This window comes from Cadophora gregata (assembly GCF_030347475.1).
Source record: "Cadophora gregata isolate MNR1 chromosome Unknown scaffold_10, whole genome shotgun sequence".
NCBI lineage: Eukaryota > Fungi > Ascomycota > Leotiomycetes > Helotiales > Ploettnerulaceae > Cadophora > Cadophora gregata.
Window position 1 is genome coordinate 1,185,543 of NW_026695933.1, and position 16,830 is coordinate 1,202,372.

The 16,830-nt window shown below is 47.9% G+C and overlaps 3 protein-coding genes across 3 annotated transcripts; 2 read left to right on the forward strand and 1 right to left on the reverse strand.

Moving 5' to 3' along the window:
* Positions 1–2,291: 2,291 nt before the first annotated feature.
* ONS95_001748 (uncharacterized protein) lies at positions 2,292–4,331 on the reverse strand (the record flags this gene model as incomplete). Its single annotated transcript, XM_058494961.1, has 2 exons — positions 2,717–4,331; positions 2,292–2,629 (listed from the first exon to the last, which is right to left on the reverse strand). The coding sequence occupies exons 1-2, from the start codon at positions 3,174–3,176 to the stop codon at positions 2,292–2,294; spliced, it is 798 nt and encodes a 265-aa protein (XP_058355271.1). The 5' UTR covers positions 3,177–4,331.
* Positions 4,332–10,438: 6,107 nt separating this feature from the next.
* On the forward strand, positions 10,439–12,568 carry PSY2 (Platinum sensitivity protein; the record flags this gene model as incomplete). Its single annotated transcript, XM_058494962.1, has 2 exons — positions 10,439–11,612; positions 11,661–12,568. 2 exons carry the CDS (start codon positions 10,439–10,441, stop codon positions 12,566–12,568), a joined length of 2,082 nt encoding a protein of 693 aa, XP_058355272.1.
* A 1,552-nt stretch (positions 12,569–14,120) lies between these two features.
* ALG5 (dolichyl-phosphate beta-glucosyltransferase) lies at positions 14,121–15,415 on the forward strand (the record flags this gene model as incomplete). The annotated part of the gene is made up of 3 exons (XM_058494963.1): positions 14,121–14,243; positions 14,296–14,970; positions 15,020–15,415. 3 exons carry the CDS (start codon positions 14,121–14,123, stop codon positions 15,413–15,415), a joined length of 1,194 nt encoding a protein of 397 aa, XP_058355273.1.
* Positions 15,416–16,830: the final 1,415 nt, after the last annotated feature.

Genomic DNA, 16,830 nt, shown 5'->3' on the forward strand with positions numbered 1-16,830 from the left:
CAGAATAGAAATATGAAGTCTACATGGTTGGAAATGATGAAAAGAGTGACTTACATTCCATCCTAAGCGAAATCGGCTTCACAGCACGTGGCAGAGAGCTGTCACACAAAACCTGGTTGAAGCTTGAAAACAAAGATGAGGTAACATGGTGAGTGGGTGAAACTTGGAAAAGAACGCAGCTGGACTAGATTACCAAGATGAAAGAATACCTATGACGGGGAAGAATGGTCGAAGGAGCCATCTGACTCTTCGCTTACATGCAGTGGAGCTTCAAACTTATGGATCATATCTTGAAATGAATAGTAACGGACCATCCTACTAAAGATGTCGTCAATCTTCATCTACACATCCACAATAGTACCCACAACCGGGGCCATCCGCAAGTGGAGTACTAGCCAAGCATCGAGATCCAAGTCTCTCCACTTTTCCAGATTCTAGTCTTTAAGTCTACCAGACAACCCTCATTCTGGTACCCTAACTGGAAGTTTACTGCAAACTTTTCTTCTAGACAAGATATGACGAGCTGGAGCTTGCCCAGCTCCACGTTGTGTGATCTGAACCGGTCCCGAGAAAACGAGATATTCGCTCAGAACTGCCACTGGAATGGAGAATCCTTGGCTATGTGGAAGAAAAATTCTAGATATGTGCTCATCATCGCCGGGAGTCTCCACACTAGACTCAGCTGTTGCACTGAAAAGTAATCGTCTATAGTCCAAGTGGGGAAACAATCGTCATTTTAAAAGAGGAGGAACATTCTGCATTTTGCTTCATATGCGAGTAGAGAGAGACGGTAATGTCAAATTTGTGACTTCCTAGTCAATAGATTACTCGGATCTCACTTCCGTGGTGCAACTACTAAACATGGAGCCAAGGGCTTACTTACAAGATCTCGCGTGAACGAGGGAAGATGTTCTCCTTGGCTTTGACACATCGAAATACTGCACCACATTCACACATCTGCAAGAACGTTCCTACCTGCCTGAAGTAGATAGGCCAAGCACTCTCTCAAGAAACCATAGATCTTGTCGAGCCTTAAACGGCCACTGACCCACATGCTCTGTGTTGCGCCGGGATTTGCCAAGAGGTTGACGATACTTAGTGGGAGCTAATTATTTAGAGGACAACCGATCAATCGGCTCGATAAATTAGGGTTGATTACGCATATCGGATAACGTAGGGCTAGATAGGTGGAAATGCATGTTGTGTGGCGTCCTTGGTGTTCTGGAAATGCCATACTGTCTTGTGTTGAGGGGTTGGTTCAATTGTGGAGGTAATTGGCTCGGCATGTAAGGGAGGCTGGTCTGTTGTACCCTAGAATCCAATGCATTGTCACTTCTCACTGCGGGGGATCTGATTCTGATCTAGATTCGAATGATCAGCTCGCCCTGTGGTACCGAGCACTGGGGCAGCGCTTTGGGATATCTGCAAGGCACAATTGCTCGGTGTGCTGTCAAATTAAGAGATACAGTAGTTAGCGAGCACAGCATGAAGATCAAATCAGATCAGAATGAGAGGTAGACCGCTGATCAAGATCGTACAAAAGATACTTTTTATCCTGTTTGTGTGGGGGTTGTATATGCACATGTTGTGACCACTCTCGCACTCTCGTGTACCCGGAGTGGTCTTGCTAGCAAGCAGCAATCATAATGTCCAATACCAATCCAATTCCAGTCCCTGCCCACCCTGTCTTATATCCAGCCACATTAACGCATTGCATTGCCATCTCCAGAAACCGAATCGAAAGCCAATCCCAGAAAAATAAAAAAAATCCGTTGTTCTGTAGTCCAGCCATCTAAGATAACTCCGCGCAAAAGTAACATGTCAAAAGCCGTCCCAATCCAGTAACTCCCTTGTACTCGTCCGTTACCAGTTGCAAGGCAACAGACTCCTCCTCCCCTTTGATACACAAAGGTGTGGTGGTGGAACAGCTTGTGTCCATGAGACAGGAGAGAAAACTCGTGGCGCTAGAAAAATCAAGAAGAGTCGCCTGAGCAAGACTCCAAAAAACATTATGATGAGACAAAGGAAATTATCGGCGGTCCGTCCGTCAGTCGGCTAAGAAATGATGCGTTTGTGAAGCTGCGTTTGCCAAATTTCGAACGCGAAAGAAAAACAATGTTGTATGCAGGCTGAAAGTATGATGTGCGGGTATGCGGGTATGCGTGCTCCCGGCTTCGCATATTGTGATCCAGGTCTTCCACTATTTCGGTAAAACAACCACCCACATGCTGCATCCTACCGAATTTCATGGATCATACGTCCAAAAATGGTAGGGTTCCTGCATCGAGGGATCACGATGCGACAGCGGCGTTGTTTTTCTTGCCGAGGAGACTCCATCTTTGCTTCTTCTGCTTAATCTCAGGAACTGGCGCCACCATGGTAGGAGTCCTGGGCTTCGGTGCTGGTAGAGTATCGTGAAGTGGAGCTTCGCCTAATTTTCTTTGTGTACTGGTGTGCAGTCGATCAAAGATGTCTTGCTCAGCAAACACAGTTCCCTGAGGTTTGCCATTCTCGCCACGTGTGATTTGATTCTCTGAGACAGGTGGTCTTTTGAAACCGGCAATCTCGAGGTTGTCGGAAGAGTTGTTCGAGCTGGTGCTGTTACCAGAGCTGACCACTGGGGATGTTTCTGCATCTGAAGTCAGTCGATTGTCCAGATGTGATTGAAATGCATTGAGAGGATTCGATGCTTGTTCCGAGTTGGTGGAGGAAGTACCTTTGGATTGACCATTACTTCCCAATGGGCTGGGTCCAAGGCCCGAGTCGTGATATGAATGACCTCGGTGAGGTCTATATTTGTTCTGCCTCGAGTCGATCACACCGTCAGTCTTATCGAACCAAGTTGGATTGAAGCTGCTGTAACTGGAATTCCGTGGCATTGGTGGCGGTGCCTGGGAGCTGGAGCTAGCTCCTGGGTTCATGTATGACATTTGGGAGAGAGAGCTTGGGGTTCTGCTCATGACCATCTCGCTCCTTCTCTTATGCTGTGCTTTGATCCTAGACCTATCATCTCTCGACCAACTTGAGGGGGCTCCGCTCAAGGCATCAACAGCAGCATGGGTAGGTGTATGTTTGTAGGGAACAACGACAGCTGCCTCTGGATCCTTCTGCTTTTCCGCCGCCTTGTGCTCCTTTGCTGCCTTCTTCGAGGCCTTGAGCTTCGAAAAGATTGACATGTTTGTGGGTTGTTGTTGTAATTGACGTCTGGAATGATGGAAAACGGTTGGGGGCGCCGATGTATTTGAACCGCTCTCCTTAGCTCTGACGTTCACGTTGACCCGCTCGTATCTAGGCTGCTGAGGCTTTTGCGGGCCTTGACTCTGCAGGACCTTGGAATATATATATCGGGCCGCACTTGTTTAATTGGCTTCTTGACTGACCGACTGCCTCACTAAGTAGTGATCAGCGAGGTTTGCGGGAGTCTAGTTTAGACAAGGGCGGAAGACCGGCGCTGTGCCAGACGGCTGGCGATAGTCTGGGACGAGGTTGTTAGTGCTGCTCCATGGAGAATAGTCCCAACTCGTACTTACTGGACAGTTTAACACCAGCAGCAAACGAAAACCACCAACTGAGTTACCTGTGCTTGACAATGATTTCGTTCTGAATAGTGGACAGATTGACAGGACAGTGATTTAGTCGCTTTTGGTTGAAGAATTGGCACCTTGGCGTACTAAGAATCTGTGAAAGGGTAGTGAATTTGAAATATTATGATGGGGATGAGGAGGAGGAAGAGGAAGAGGAAGAGGAAGAGGAAGAGGAAGAGGAAGAGGAAGAGGAAGAGGAAGAAGAGGAAGAAGGAAGCGCGGTGCGGTGCGGTGCGGTGGGAAAGGAAGTGCACATGAGAGGGGGACTGTTGTAGTGTAAGTAAGCCTACCTACCGTACGGTACCTTTCAAGAGTCAAGTGGGAGCCTGAGCCTGCAATAATGGGTATTGGGTTCAAACCAAAGGGATACGAGGCGCTCATGCATATAGCTCGATGCTTTCCTCCGTGCCTCTCAGCTGAAGCTGGGCTTGCACTGGCAGCCCCAGCGACAGTCGGAATACGATTAAAAAAAAAATATTACACGGTAAAACAGGACTGGTCCATTGAGCGAAGGCCTCCATCAGGAATAGCTTCGTCCGTAACGTTGGACTGGAGTGTGCCGTGGAGTACTAAGTGGAGTGGATATCGGTGTGTTGGATGGTGGTGTGCGGTGCCCGGCTGGGCGGTGATTTTTCTTTTGACGGGACGTTGGATTCTGGCTGGCACACATCCTGGTCCCGGCAACTGCCAACTGATAACGAAAGGACCAGGGCACGACAGCGGGTCTGACTTGCACCGGAGCGAGGTGAGGAGATGAGTACGAAGTAAAGTACGAAGTACAGTACTTTCGTTCGTACAGTAAGATAACACCTAGGCGAGGACACAAATCCCGTGCCTCGTCTGGAAATACATCTCACCTGAATACAGTACAGTACAGTACAGTACAGTACAGCGAAGCACAACAGGGTACGCAATCTCGTGTGGCGAACATGTGGGATGAGGATGCTCGCTTCCAGTGGGCTACGTTCAATGGGCTGCCAGTAAGTACTAAGTCCTCCTCCTCCCTGTACAGGCAGTCGTACAGGCAGTCGTACGAGGCACGGAGTGCTGTCAATGGATTTCCTGAGGAGCAGAGCAGACTACATGGGAATCTCTTCCTGTACCCAGGCCAGGAACCTCTGTATCTCAACATCATACAGTACATACTGTAGCAGGGTCGGATGTCCATTCATCCACTCCACGGGGCTGGCAATAATGCCCATGCCAGCAGATCGTGGGCCCACTATCATATCCCCTGGCATGGGAGCCTGCGTGGCACCGAAACCTGCAGATGGATGGATGGTAAGGCCCGTATACATCAAAGCTCAGCTAATCGCATCATCCAGCTCGGAACTTTGTTTAGCCATGAAGTTCGAAGGATTGGCTCAGCGTCAGGGAACGGTAAATAATATCCACGAAAGTACTGTGGGGTACGAAGGAGGTCTTCATAAAGCTGTAAACGTCCTGATTCCCCTATTCCCCGTATCCTTCAATTGAAACACATGGCTGAGTTTGACTTTTCCGAGCGCCTGGGCTGATTGTTGCTAATCCACTCTGGGTCAAAGTTAAAAGTCCAAACCTAAATATATGTCTCACGATAAGAAGCGCGGGAACATTATTATATTTGGCCACTATTGATATCCCTCCCCTCCCGCCAGTAGCGTTGGATCAAGCACTGATGGAGGCTCGGGAGGCTCGTGAGGTGTCAGCCTGCTGGGCTAGCAGAAACCTTATGTAACTCGAACTCGCGTTTGTGAATTATATTAATGAGACAGGACAGGGAGACAGGCATGCGCGCTCTCGCTGTCGAAATGTCGAGTCCGTATTGCAAAGATCTGCAGGAGAGTCTCGGGGGAGAGACTCCACCGTCAGAGGTCAAGTTTCTCTCTCTTGAACGTTCAACGCATCCATCCAAAATCATTCCCGTTGAGGTTGGGATGACCTTCCAGTGACTGTTCGCCTCCAGCAGGAATCTGATAGGGCCGCTGCCAGGCGTCTGGACCCTGGACGATCGCGACATACTCCTTAAACCAATATTGTCTCGTTCCGCATCGAGTCTGCGGCAGCAAAGGAGGCTTAAGAAACAAGCTGTTAAGTGGTCCTTCTCGAACGAGGAGGCTCGGCGTCTCCAAACTTCCAATTGATGGCTGCCACTAGACTTTGCTGCCCCTGACAATCTGTCAGCCCAGCCCCGGAAGCCAGCCCGATTGTGATGTTCCTATCCATCTGTTTTTTATACAGAATTATTTTGGTATGGCTCTACGAAGTATGCCAGGGCCCCCTGCGTAAATCCAATGTCTGTTCCGACCGGATGACTGCAGCTTGAAGCTTGTCAAGTTGATAGTCAAGACGGGTTCAGAGCCAAGACAAGACGAAACCTCCTGCAACGCTGTGTTCCCGTTTGCTTGGAGTTGCGCTGGAAGAACGTCATATGCTCAGCTGTAACACTCTTTCTGCAATGGATCTTCATTGCTCGTCCAAAAAGGACTCTGCACAAGTACCGAATAGGTACCCTCCTTTTCCGAACGCTCCAAATCGAGTGTTCACGCTCCAGGGTATCTATCAGTTTCCGATGTCTATCTCAGCTATCCTCTCCTTATCTCTTGACCGCTTGCATAAGTTGTCTCTCCTTTCTTCTGCGATGTGCAGCACACAGCGGAATCGCTTCCTTTTGTAAGCATGCCAGCCTGGTTGGTGATCATTGATCAAACAAAATCTTGCTGGGGTGCCCGCCGATTCTCTATCGATTTCCTGGTGATCTACCCAGGGATGCAGCGTCTCGCCGAGATCTACACTCGTCTTTCAGTGCACTTTGTTTCCGCCTGGACCATTTCGTTTTCTTCATCGACAATTTTCAACGGGCTGTGGTCGAGATCGGCTGGATGAGGTTCGCTCAGAATTGAATTGCACAAACATCAAACTTGATTGAGATTTCAAGAACCACCTGCACGAATTGGGATCTTTAGGAGCTCTTCGGTAAGAAAGACGGATTGTCAGGTCCAGAAACCTATCGTATCGGGAATTTCAGGGTGAGTGGGGGACTGTAAGACCTCCCGCGCAAGCGAATGGATAAGCTCTTCAGGGTCGAATTTGAGTCTCACATTGACGACGCCCCCATCACAATCCTGTGCGCCGCATGCTGTGGTGCAATCGAAGGACCTTGGGCATAATCGGCATATTTGCTTCAGCTACCCACATTTGAAGACAAGAAAGCATGGCCTGCTGCACGAACAGCCTGTCCTACATATGCAAATGCATCATCCACACCTCATGCAGGCAGTTCGAAAATGGACGGTTCCGCAAGCCACATTGGAATATTCGGAAACGCTTCCGTCTTCTTCTGCATTTCGACGCACTTCATGCCGGAAAGCATTTCAAGCTTTTGCTATTTGCCTCGGCATCAGTCTCTGAGGTGAGGACTGGGCATGCCCTGCTGTGCATACACGAAGAATCCAATATATCAGATTGGCCTTCTCGCGTCTTCTTGGCAGTGTTCATAAGCATCTCTGATGCTTCTACCTCCATCCAAGCCTCGGTTCAGATAGGTCCAAGTCCTTCGACTCTTGCCTTCGACTCTTCTCTGGCTATCATTATCTCCTTTCCACATCGTCTATATTTGGAGAGAGTTGTTACACCTGGCACAGGCGTGTAATCTCAATGACAAGTGTCGCCAGAGCTAATGATAACATGTTTCGCCACATTTGAGATATCGATCCTGCGCTTCTCTGTGCGGAACAATACGGACCTAGAGGTCTTCACAACAGATGTTCATTGTGTGAGCGTTACTGGTCTCTTGCTTATATCAATTTGTCCGCCGGCATGGGTGACATCTGGGTCAGAGTGCGGTGCTCCTATCCAGTAAGGGGAGCTTAGCGATAGCTTTGTTTCGCGGTCTTTGCAGGAATCGTCGATGAAAGTTTGTCTGGGTAGACTGGTTAGCTTGAGTGCACTGGATTTGGCTCTACCTTGCCAGAATTACCATCATTCTCGTAATATCGTCAACGGTAACTATGTCAATTTCCTCGCTTCTCTTTCGCTCGGCTTCCAATGAGTGGTAGGTAAACTTGTTTGCAAGCTCTGGTCCTGTCGTCGAAACTTCCTAAGATGACCAAAACAGCCATCGCCATCTCGGATTTCTGAGTTGAACATGAGCCAAAAGCCCTCCTAGAGACTCCACCTGAATGAGTAGCTCGGTACACTTATCCCGAACTTTTGTCTCGTCTTCCCATAATGCTTTAGCTTCTGGTTAGAGCTGAGTTGGTGAAGGTAAACTCTAATTGAACCATGACATTTGACTTAGTAACTGATCTGACAAACGAGGAGGAAGATGTGCAGCCTACGTTGCTAGCATCGTCAATACACTTTTCTATATTTTGGTTATGTGGAAGAATGACTGGGAGCATCCAGCAAGACTGCAATATATGCAGGCGATTGTGACATCGTTCAACGAGATTCTCTCGCTTAATCCAACCTCATGACGAAATGTCAACATGAGAGGATTTGTTCTGTTTGAAAGAATGCCAGTTCCGAAGAGAAGAATGCAATGTCGCCTGTTCTCAATCGATAACGCAGCGACAAGGCGCCCGACGATGAATGGATCATGGTTCGTAGGGCGAGAAGCCCTCCTCAACCTCAGCGAGGGGTTGCGAAAGTAAAGTATGCACTCTCCATCCACGATATCTTGGCAGTATCCGGCGGAGGTTTACTCTCTCTCCAATAGAATAACCCAAAGAATCGCTCAATCACTTTTCGAGATACCTGAATATACAAAATTCAAATAACGACTGGATTATAACAACTCTTCGATCAGAGCTGGCATTGACCGAGCAAATAGAAGCTTGGGGTAGAGGTTTCCAAAGTAAAGTGAATCTCCAAGGTCATTATTTTTGATATCGGGCCCCCAAGGGGGCCCAAGGGAAACGCCCAATGCCCAATGCTACATGGTTAAGGACTCGTGCATTGAAGTACCTGCTTGCGAGATTGTCTGATGCTAGGAGAGACTTTCTGAAGTCTGAGGTTGTCCCAGCACTTGGAAGAAAACCCTAGCCACTCTGGGCAGTCAATGTTTTTGATCTGCTGCCAAGTTGCCTGTTTTTTCAAAGTCAAACTAAGAGAACGACCATCTTCTGGAAAGATGTTGATTTTTTGAGCCAGGGTCAACCCTTCTGTACATGCATGGAAAACTTTCTTCTCTCACCCATGACAAAAGGTCCAGCTGGACGGCTCGCTACGATTTTGCGGAAAATAGAGCAGGGAAATCGAGCAATGACAGACCGGAGATCCAATATAAACTTAACATAATCCAATATGACGACCGGTCGTCATTGTTGATGTTCATGTTATGGAAGCGAAGGATCGTTTAAGCTCATACCTATCATATCTGAAACGAATGACGAAATTCCTCGAGCTCTCGCCGAGGCTCGTGCTACGACCAATCAATGTGCCCAAAATAGCCTAGGTTGCTCCACCAGAAAGGCAGGCCCAAGCGCTTCACTTGTATAGGCACGTGATGCCAACTGAGTGACGTGGGAATGGAAGAGGAGGAGTGACGGGGGAAGTGGCAGACGTAGTAATATCATTAAGGTAGAGGTTAGAGGTCACTTAAGAAACCGAATTGGATGGCCTCGCTGAATTGCCATGGAGCCGATGCCGATGCATTGTGGTATGGGCACGATGAGTTGATTGAGCTGAGCGCCGCCGCCATCCGCTAATCTGATCTCGACCCAATTTCACGCTAGTGAAGGCTGCCCCGTGAGCGCAAGATCACCATCCAGTTCTCGTCAGAATCAAGCCCAGCCAAGGGACACAACGAACGTCCAACAATTCGGGGTCGGCAGCAGCAGCAGCGTGAGAACAATACGGCGACTCGCGCACAACGACAACGGAGGAGTGAATAGAGCCGCGTCCGCCTCACCCTAATCAGATCTTCCACCACCCGCCCCCCTGCCTTTCGAAGAGACGCGCGCGATCGGTACGGCGCAAATCGCAAAATCACAACCGTGGCGACGATCACCACCGAAACTCTTGCGGCGACGATAGACATTACACCATCCTCCGAAGACTACTCTGCGGGAAATCTTGAGGGGGAACTACAACCTCTGATGATGGCACAAGCGGTGCCTAACCCGCCGAATGACAAGAAGAGAGTGAAGGTTTATGAGCTGAAGAACAACGACTGGTTCGATCGAGGCACAGGCTTCTGCGTTGCTTCATTCATCTTTGTACGCCAGTCCTTTCCTTGTTACCGCACTAGGTGCATGCGCTCTGGCTATGACCTTGAATCATCAGGCTGTGGATACCGTGCTGACTCCTTTCCTACAGAATGAAGCAACCCGTCAAGAAGAACCTCGCGTGCTTGTGCAGTCGGAAGATGAACCAGATAAGATTCTTTTAGAAACTCGCATCTGCAAGGAGGATTCGTTCCAAAAGCAACAAGGTACACATGATTGGGAAGGCTTGGTTGTGGGTCGATGCTGATTCTCCTCCAGATACGCTCATAGTATGGACCGAAACAACAACCTCCATTGATATGGCCCTCAGCTTCCAGGAGGGAGACGGCTGTGCTGCTATCTGGTGCGTCTAAATATCTTCTTGAGAGCAGGCGACCCAATATTCATTGCTGATACGACGACAGGAAATTCATCCATAATATCCAACAACAGTTGCTTGCGATCGCAGGACCTGGTACGTGCAGCACAACAACCTTCTTCTGCTCATTACTAACTAGACCAAAAGATGATGCCTTATCGGACGATATTTCTACTGATCCTTTCAGCAACACCCTCTCTCTCCCCAATCCCGGCCTAGGCAATCTCGCGGAAATCGAATCACAAGTGCGAAGCCTACACGCTTCGCCCCAAGGACGGGAGGCATTAATGAAGTACGTCCTCAATGAAGACTACATTTCAAAGTTGATACCTTTGGTGGAAATGGCCGAGGATATGGAAGATTTGCCGAGTCTTCACCGGCTGTGCAATATCATGAAGACGGTGATCTTGCTCAACGACCCAAACATCATGGACCTTGTAGTTTCGGACGAGCTTATTCTTGGTGTGGTGGGAGCCTTGGAATATGATCCAGACTTTCCCAGTCACAAAGCAAATCATCGGCATTGGTTGAGCAAGGAAGGGAGATACAAGGAGGTCGTGCATATCGACGATGAAACTATCCGGAAGAAGATCCACGCCACATACCGACTACAGTATCTGAAGGATGTTGTACTGGCTCGGATTCTGGATGATCCTACTTTCTCTGTGCTCAATTCTTCAATCTTCTTCAACCAGGTCGATATCGTTGGTCACTTACAAACGAATCCCGCTTTTCTCAAGGAGCTTTTTGGAGTATTCGGGCCACAGGAAACGGATCAGGAGCGGAAGAAAGAGGCCGTACTGTTCATTCAACAATGTTGTGCCATTGCCAAGAATATTCAACAACCCACTAGACAACAGCTCTACAATAACTTCCTTGGGCATGGACTATTATCAGTAATTAACTTCGCTCTTCGCCACAGCGATGTTGGCGTTCGAGTGGGAGCCACGGACGTTTTGGTCTCCATGATCGATCATGATCCACAAATGATACGCCAGACTATCTTTCGTCAAATCAATGAGAAACAGACACCTCTCACAGACTCTTTGATTGATCTCCTCCTTGTGGAAGCGGACCTCGGAGTCAAAGCACAAATCGCCGATGCAATCAAAGTTTTGCTTGACCCAGGCTCACAGAATGGCCCGCTCGACAATATGTCTAGAGGCAATGGAGACATTCCAGGCAGGATGCGACCACAGCCTGATCCTCAGCAAGCTGAGTTTGTAAAGGATTTCTATGATGATTCCGCCAAGAAGCTGTTTAAGCCTCTGGTAGACTTGAAAGATCGAGAAAACATGGATTTCAGCGTTCATCAAGTATCCCTATTCATCTATCTCATCGAGATACTTTGCTTCTTCGTCAGACAACACACTCATCACAGCAAGTACTTCGTTCTCTCAGAGAAGTTGGGTCAACGAATTGCGCAGCTTCTCAAGAGTCCAGAGAAGTATCTGCGTCTAAGTAAGTAATGCAAGCCTCAACCATCGTTCAATGCTAATACGCTAGCAGCCGCACTTAAATTCTTCCGTAATCTGATTGGTCTGCAAGACGAATTTTATAATCAACAGATGACCCAGGGGAAGCTGTTCGAGCCAATATTGGACCTGGTGATCGAGACAATGCCGCGTGATAATCTCTTGAACTCAGCCTGCTTGGAGTTTTTCGATTTCATCAAGAGGGAAAACATCAAGAACATCATTAGTCATTTAGTTGAAAATTACAGGGAGAAGTTGGCAAAGATCACATACGTCGACACCTTCAACAACTATATCATCCGATATGACCAGACCCAGGGTTTTGCTTCGAACTTGGAGAGTTCATTTTTAGATACCGAGGAAGATACCCCAAAACGACCAGAAACGGGCAGAGGGACCAGGTGGGAAGGAATCAAGGATCTCGACGCCCAAGAGGAAGAGTACTTCAACACATCAGATGATGAAGACGATGTGGCCATTAAGGCATCACCTAGTCGACCGGCTGTCAATGGTGCATCACCTGCGTCAAAGCCTCTGGTTGACTACAATTCTGATGAGGAGAACGATAACATGGAGACCGATCTGTCCGCTGGAATACTTGAGGAGACGGACGAGAACACACCACCCACCCTATCGGCAAAGGACAGCAGCAATGGTGTATCTACTCCCCTATCTTCTTCCACCCCCTCTCCTCCAGAGAAGATCTCAGAAAAACGCCGCCGCGAGGAAGAAGATGACGACGAGATGAGTAAGCTTACGCATCCGAAGCGTCGAAATTCTTCTAGCTCAGTGGCATCAAATACAAGCAGTGTGCTAAGAAGGAAAAAGAGCTTCAACAACAGTCAGAACGGGGCTACCGGTGGCAAGAACAAGATTGCTATCAGCCTATCAACAGCTATCAAAACCGGTGGCGATAGTCCAGGAGGAGACGGCGGTAACTGAAAAAGTCATGTTCATTTGCAACAAGTTGAGAGAGTATCAAACTCAGCAAAGAGGGCATCAAACTCAGCAAAGAGGGCGGCGTCTTGCAAGGAAGGTGTATGGAGTTATGGTCGAGTGAAGTTGTTATTATGAGATGCCCATTTTCATCTGGCTGTTGCTTGGCTATGGGACTTTAAACTAGTGAGACGGAGCATCTTATCATCACGATCACGGATTTGCTTGTTACGTGTATTATAGATGGGTGGCTAGGGACACGACAGATGATGCAGATAAAGATACCGCCAGTGTCTCATGACACAGACTCAATGAACATTTGATAAGCACAGCTGTCATATTGCGCTTTGGGGAATGAAGTCCTTCCGTGATACCCTCGGATGACTACTTGCTCGAAGTGACATGTTATGTGGTGTCATAGCTTTATCGACACCCTTTTTTCATGACCGCAGTAGCAGGTATAATGTTGAGGTGAGTTTCTGTTGTCATTGCGGCCGGTTGAGTTTGTTAAGAGTCTGACACCGTGATCCTGAAGGCTTTGTGACAGAAGAACGGTAGGTTTTGTGCCGTGAACGAAATGGGTTGAGGCTTCCAAGGAAGCTCTCGATGAATCAATGGGGTCTCTCTTGTACTTTTTCATGGACTTGTGGTTGGTAGATGATGTCGAAGATAGTATCCAGATGAATGGATATCGAGACCATGTCTTGCAGGCCGAGAATTGAGAATGCTGACTATGGGCAACTGACTCCGCAGTCTCTTGCCAAAATGACCCACAACGAAAGTCCTCTGAGGATAAGTATCCAGATAGGACTGCAGGGGATATATTGAAGGCCGACTGGCCCAATGGCAAGGCGCTTGACTACGAATCAAGAGATTGCAGGTTGTGAGTACTCTCGAAATACGACATGGCAGCAATGTGTTCTAACCTTCCTCCAGCGATCCCTGCGTCGGTCAAAACACAATTTTTTGTCACTGATGACTTTTGACCATGGTTCAATCATCTCAAGGGCGACGGCAACAGGTATTTGGATGTCTTGTGGAAATTCTCTATTTTTGTTTGCTGTGGACTTGGGGTGGATTCTTCTAAGCGAATATAAGCTTGGCATTCATCAAGTGGATGTCAACATTGTAGGTCTTTATATGGATCCTTTACTTTCGGCACCAAGGTCGGGTAATTGATGAATACGTGTTTCAAGCAGCGAAAAACTGACACAGAAAGAAGCGCGAAAACATAGGAAGCAAGCACAGCCTCAGCCTCGCCATGTAGCCTCGTAAGCCACATCATTTTCAGCCTCCCGGGAACGCTAAAACTACCCGCCGAGCTGGCCTCGTCTGAATCGTGTTCACAATTCGTCTTAGAGAAACACGACTGCGCCGACAACGACGTCTTTCTCCACTTTCACCTGTACCAGTTTCAGTTGAATTCGGACTATGTGTATTTAGTCGGTAGCCACATGTATTATGTGCCAGGTACATCCAATGTTGACATTCGATCATTTCTTGCGCATTTCATAAAAGTCCGAACCACCAAGTCGCTCATTCTTTGCGTTTTCCAGCCATGGATGCACTTCTCCAACTTCCGCAGAAACTGCTCTGGATCATCTATGAGAATTTCGAACAGACCCCTTTACCAATTCTCCTCATTTTAGCAATTACAACGGCTGTCACTGTTCTGACTTCGGTAGGCAGCCCGCTCCCTCGTATGACAATATTCAAGCTGACCCAGCGCTCAGATATATGCTGCGGTATATATACTAGCACCTACTCCGCGACCTCCGTTTTCTTCAGAGAAGACATACATAACTACTGCCCCGGATGGATCAACCACAGGCCCAATTTCTCTCCCATGCTGGCACGACGAATGGCTATCCCACCGAAAGGAGGCAGAGAACATAAAGGATTTCTCAGAGAAGCACACTGGCGATATTGAAGAAGCACAACTGGAAATGAGTGTAGTGATACCCGCATACAATGAAGAAGAACGGCTTGAGATTATGTTAGAGGAAGCAGTACCATTTTTGGATGCAGAATACGGACGTACACCAAAAGCCAAGGGAGCTTCCCAAGGCGATGCGAGTGGTATGGGTGGCTACGAGATTCTGCTTGTAGATGACGGGAGTAGAGATAACACCGTGGAGGTTGCGCTCGCATTTTCTAGGAAACACAAGCTACATGATGTGTTGCGAATTTGTAAATTGAAGGAGAATAGAGGCAAAGGAGGGGCTGTCACTCATGGATTAAGACACGTGAGAGGTGCTTTTGCGGTGTTTGCAGATGCGGATGGAGCTTCTGCTTTTGCAGACCTTGCAAAACTGGTAGAGGGGTGCAAAGCGGTAGCTGATCAGCCAAACCGTGCTGTTGCAGTAGGAAGCAGATCCCACCTTGTGGGTAGTGAAGCGGTTGTCAAGGTGAGGAATCATGAAGCTTTCTGGTCCGAATGTCACTAAGTGAATACAGCGTTCTGCTATACGAAATGTGCTGATGCACTCCTTCCATGCGCTGCTCAAGATCCTCACCCCTCCAGCTACATCACGAATTCGTGATACTCAGTGCGGCTTCAAACTATTCTCTCGGGCCGCTCTGCCCCATATTGTTCCTTACATGCATGCTGAAGGCTGGATCTTCGACGTTGAGATGTTGATGCTCGCTGAGAGTGCGCCGCCAGGAATCATTACTGGCAAAAATGGGGAGCAAATTGGTACCACGCCCGGGATTCGGGTTGCAGAGGTACAAATTGGGTGGAAAGAGGTTGGTGGGAGCAAGCTGAATGTGATTTGGGACAGTCTGGGAATGGCGTGGGGATTGGCCTTGCTGAGAGCAAGTTGGATGGCTGGTGTGTATAGAAGACGGTAGCAGCGTCAGTGGCTAAAAGATTGTGGCTATATTGCTTCGAAGCCTCTCACGGTGAATGTTTTTAGGTGTACCTCCAACGACAGAATTAGAGGGCCTCGCTTACTTACCACAACAACAACAAACAATATCTTCATCTTTAGCACCACTAGACATGACAGCTAAAGAGCCGTTAAGTATTCCCTTTACACCCAACTTCTTTCCTCTAGCAGCAATCTCGAGGAACAGACTGCCATCGTAAATCCGCCTGATATCACCCTTCTTCATCCTCCTATCCTCCGACCACAATAGAACATATGTTGTAATCGCTACATCAGTCATCAGTCATATCATAGCAGAAACCAAACCAATGTAGCGAGTAGATCAAATACTCTCAGTCAAAATTCGCAGCTCCCCATCCGACTAGATCAGCATAAAGTCTTTGTCCTCCGGATATGTCCAAAACTCCCCAAATGCTATGCCCTGCTTATCACCACTACCAATTTCACATAGATATCCTCAAACTTCTGCCGTACAAACCTACCTTCGGTATTATACGTCCCGGAGTCACTACCGTATTTACCTTTGTGGACACGTGCGGTATAAATGCGGAATAATCGGTCCCGGGAGGTAGTGGCCTGGCGGAAGGGTTGGGTAAGAGAAAGTTACGTGGATGATGAGCACTGAGAGGAGGGAGAGAATGAACCCATATTCAAGTTTATAGAATCAGTTGAGGGTACTGAGCCGCCAGATGCCGTCGGGGTCAAGATCGCAGTTAGAAAATTGAGGCTGGAGGACATTGACAATTGCATTAATCGGTTTACGGTTTCAAGCTTCATTAGAAACTTATACGCTGTGGCGGAAAGTCTTACTGTCTGGTGTTTATTCCTACCAGGTCAGTCTGCTTTCTGAGTTCCATTTGGCTCTTTTAACCTCTCATCTCTTTGCTTTTGTATAAAGTGTTGTCTTTGACCAGTGATAGGAACTTCTTGGAAACATCGACTTTATCTTCTCCTGTCTTCTCTATCGCCATGAATCCCCCCGTATTCTAGACTTTGGAACACAGTTGAAAGGTAGCATATTTTGCTTACGATATCAGGATAGGGCAATTCTTCTCGTAATTGAAAGTTATGTTACTTTGCTAATCAAGGGGTCTAGATTCGACTGCTAAAGTGACTGATCTGGAAGTGGTGCTGCCGGTAGGTAGTCAAGACCTAGCATGAAATGCAGAACCTAAGTGAAATTTTGACTTCACCGCAAGTCCGAAGTTGTAATCTCTCAAGGTCTGCTTGGAAATATGCTGCATAGGGCTGTTCCAGAATGCTGGAAATAAGTGTTCCAAAATTTGTCTCGAAAGCGGGTGCAACACTGGTAGGAAGCAGGTCCTTTATCCCGCCTGGCATTCTGTACCCCAAAGCCCTCTGATTCTCGGAGCAGCT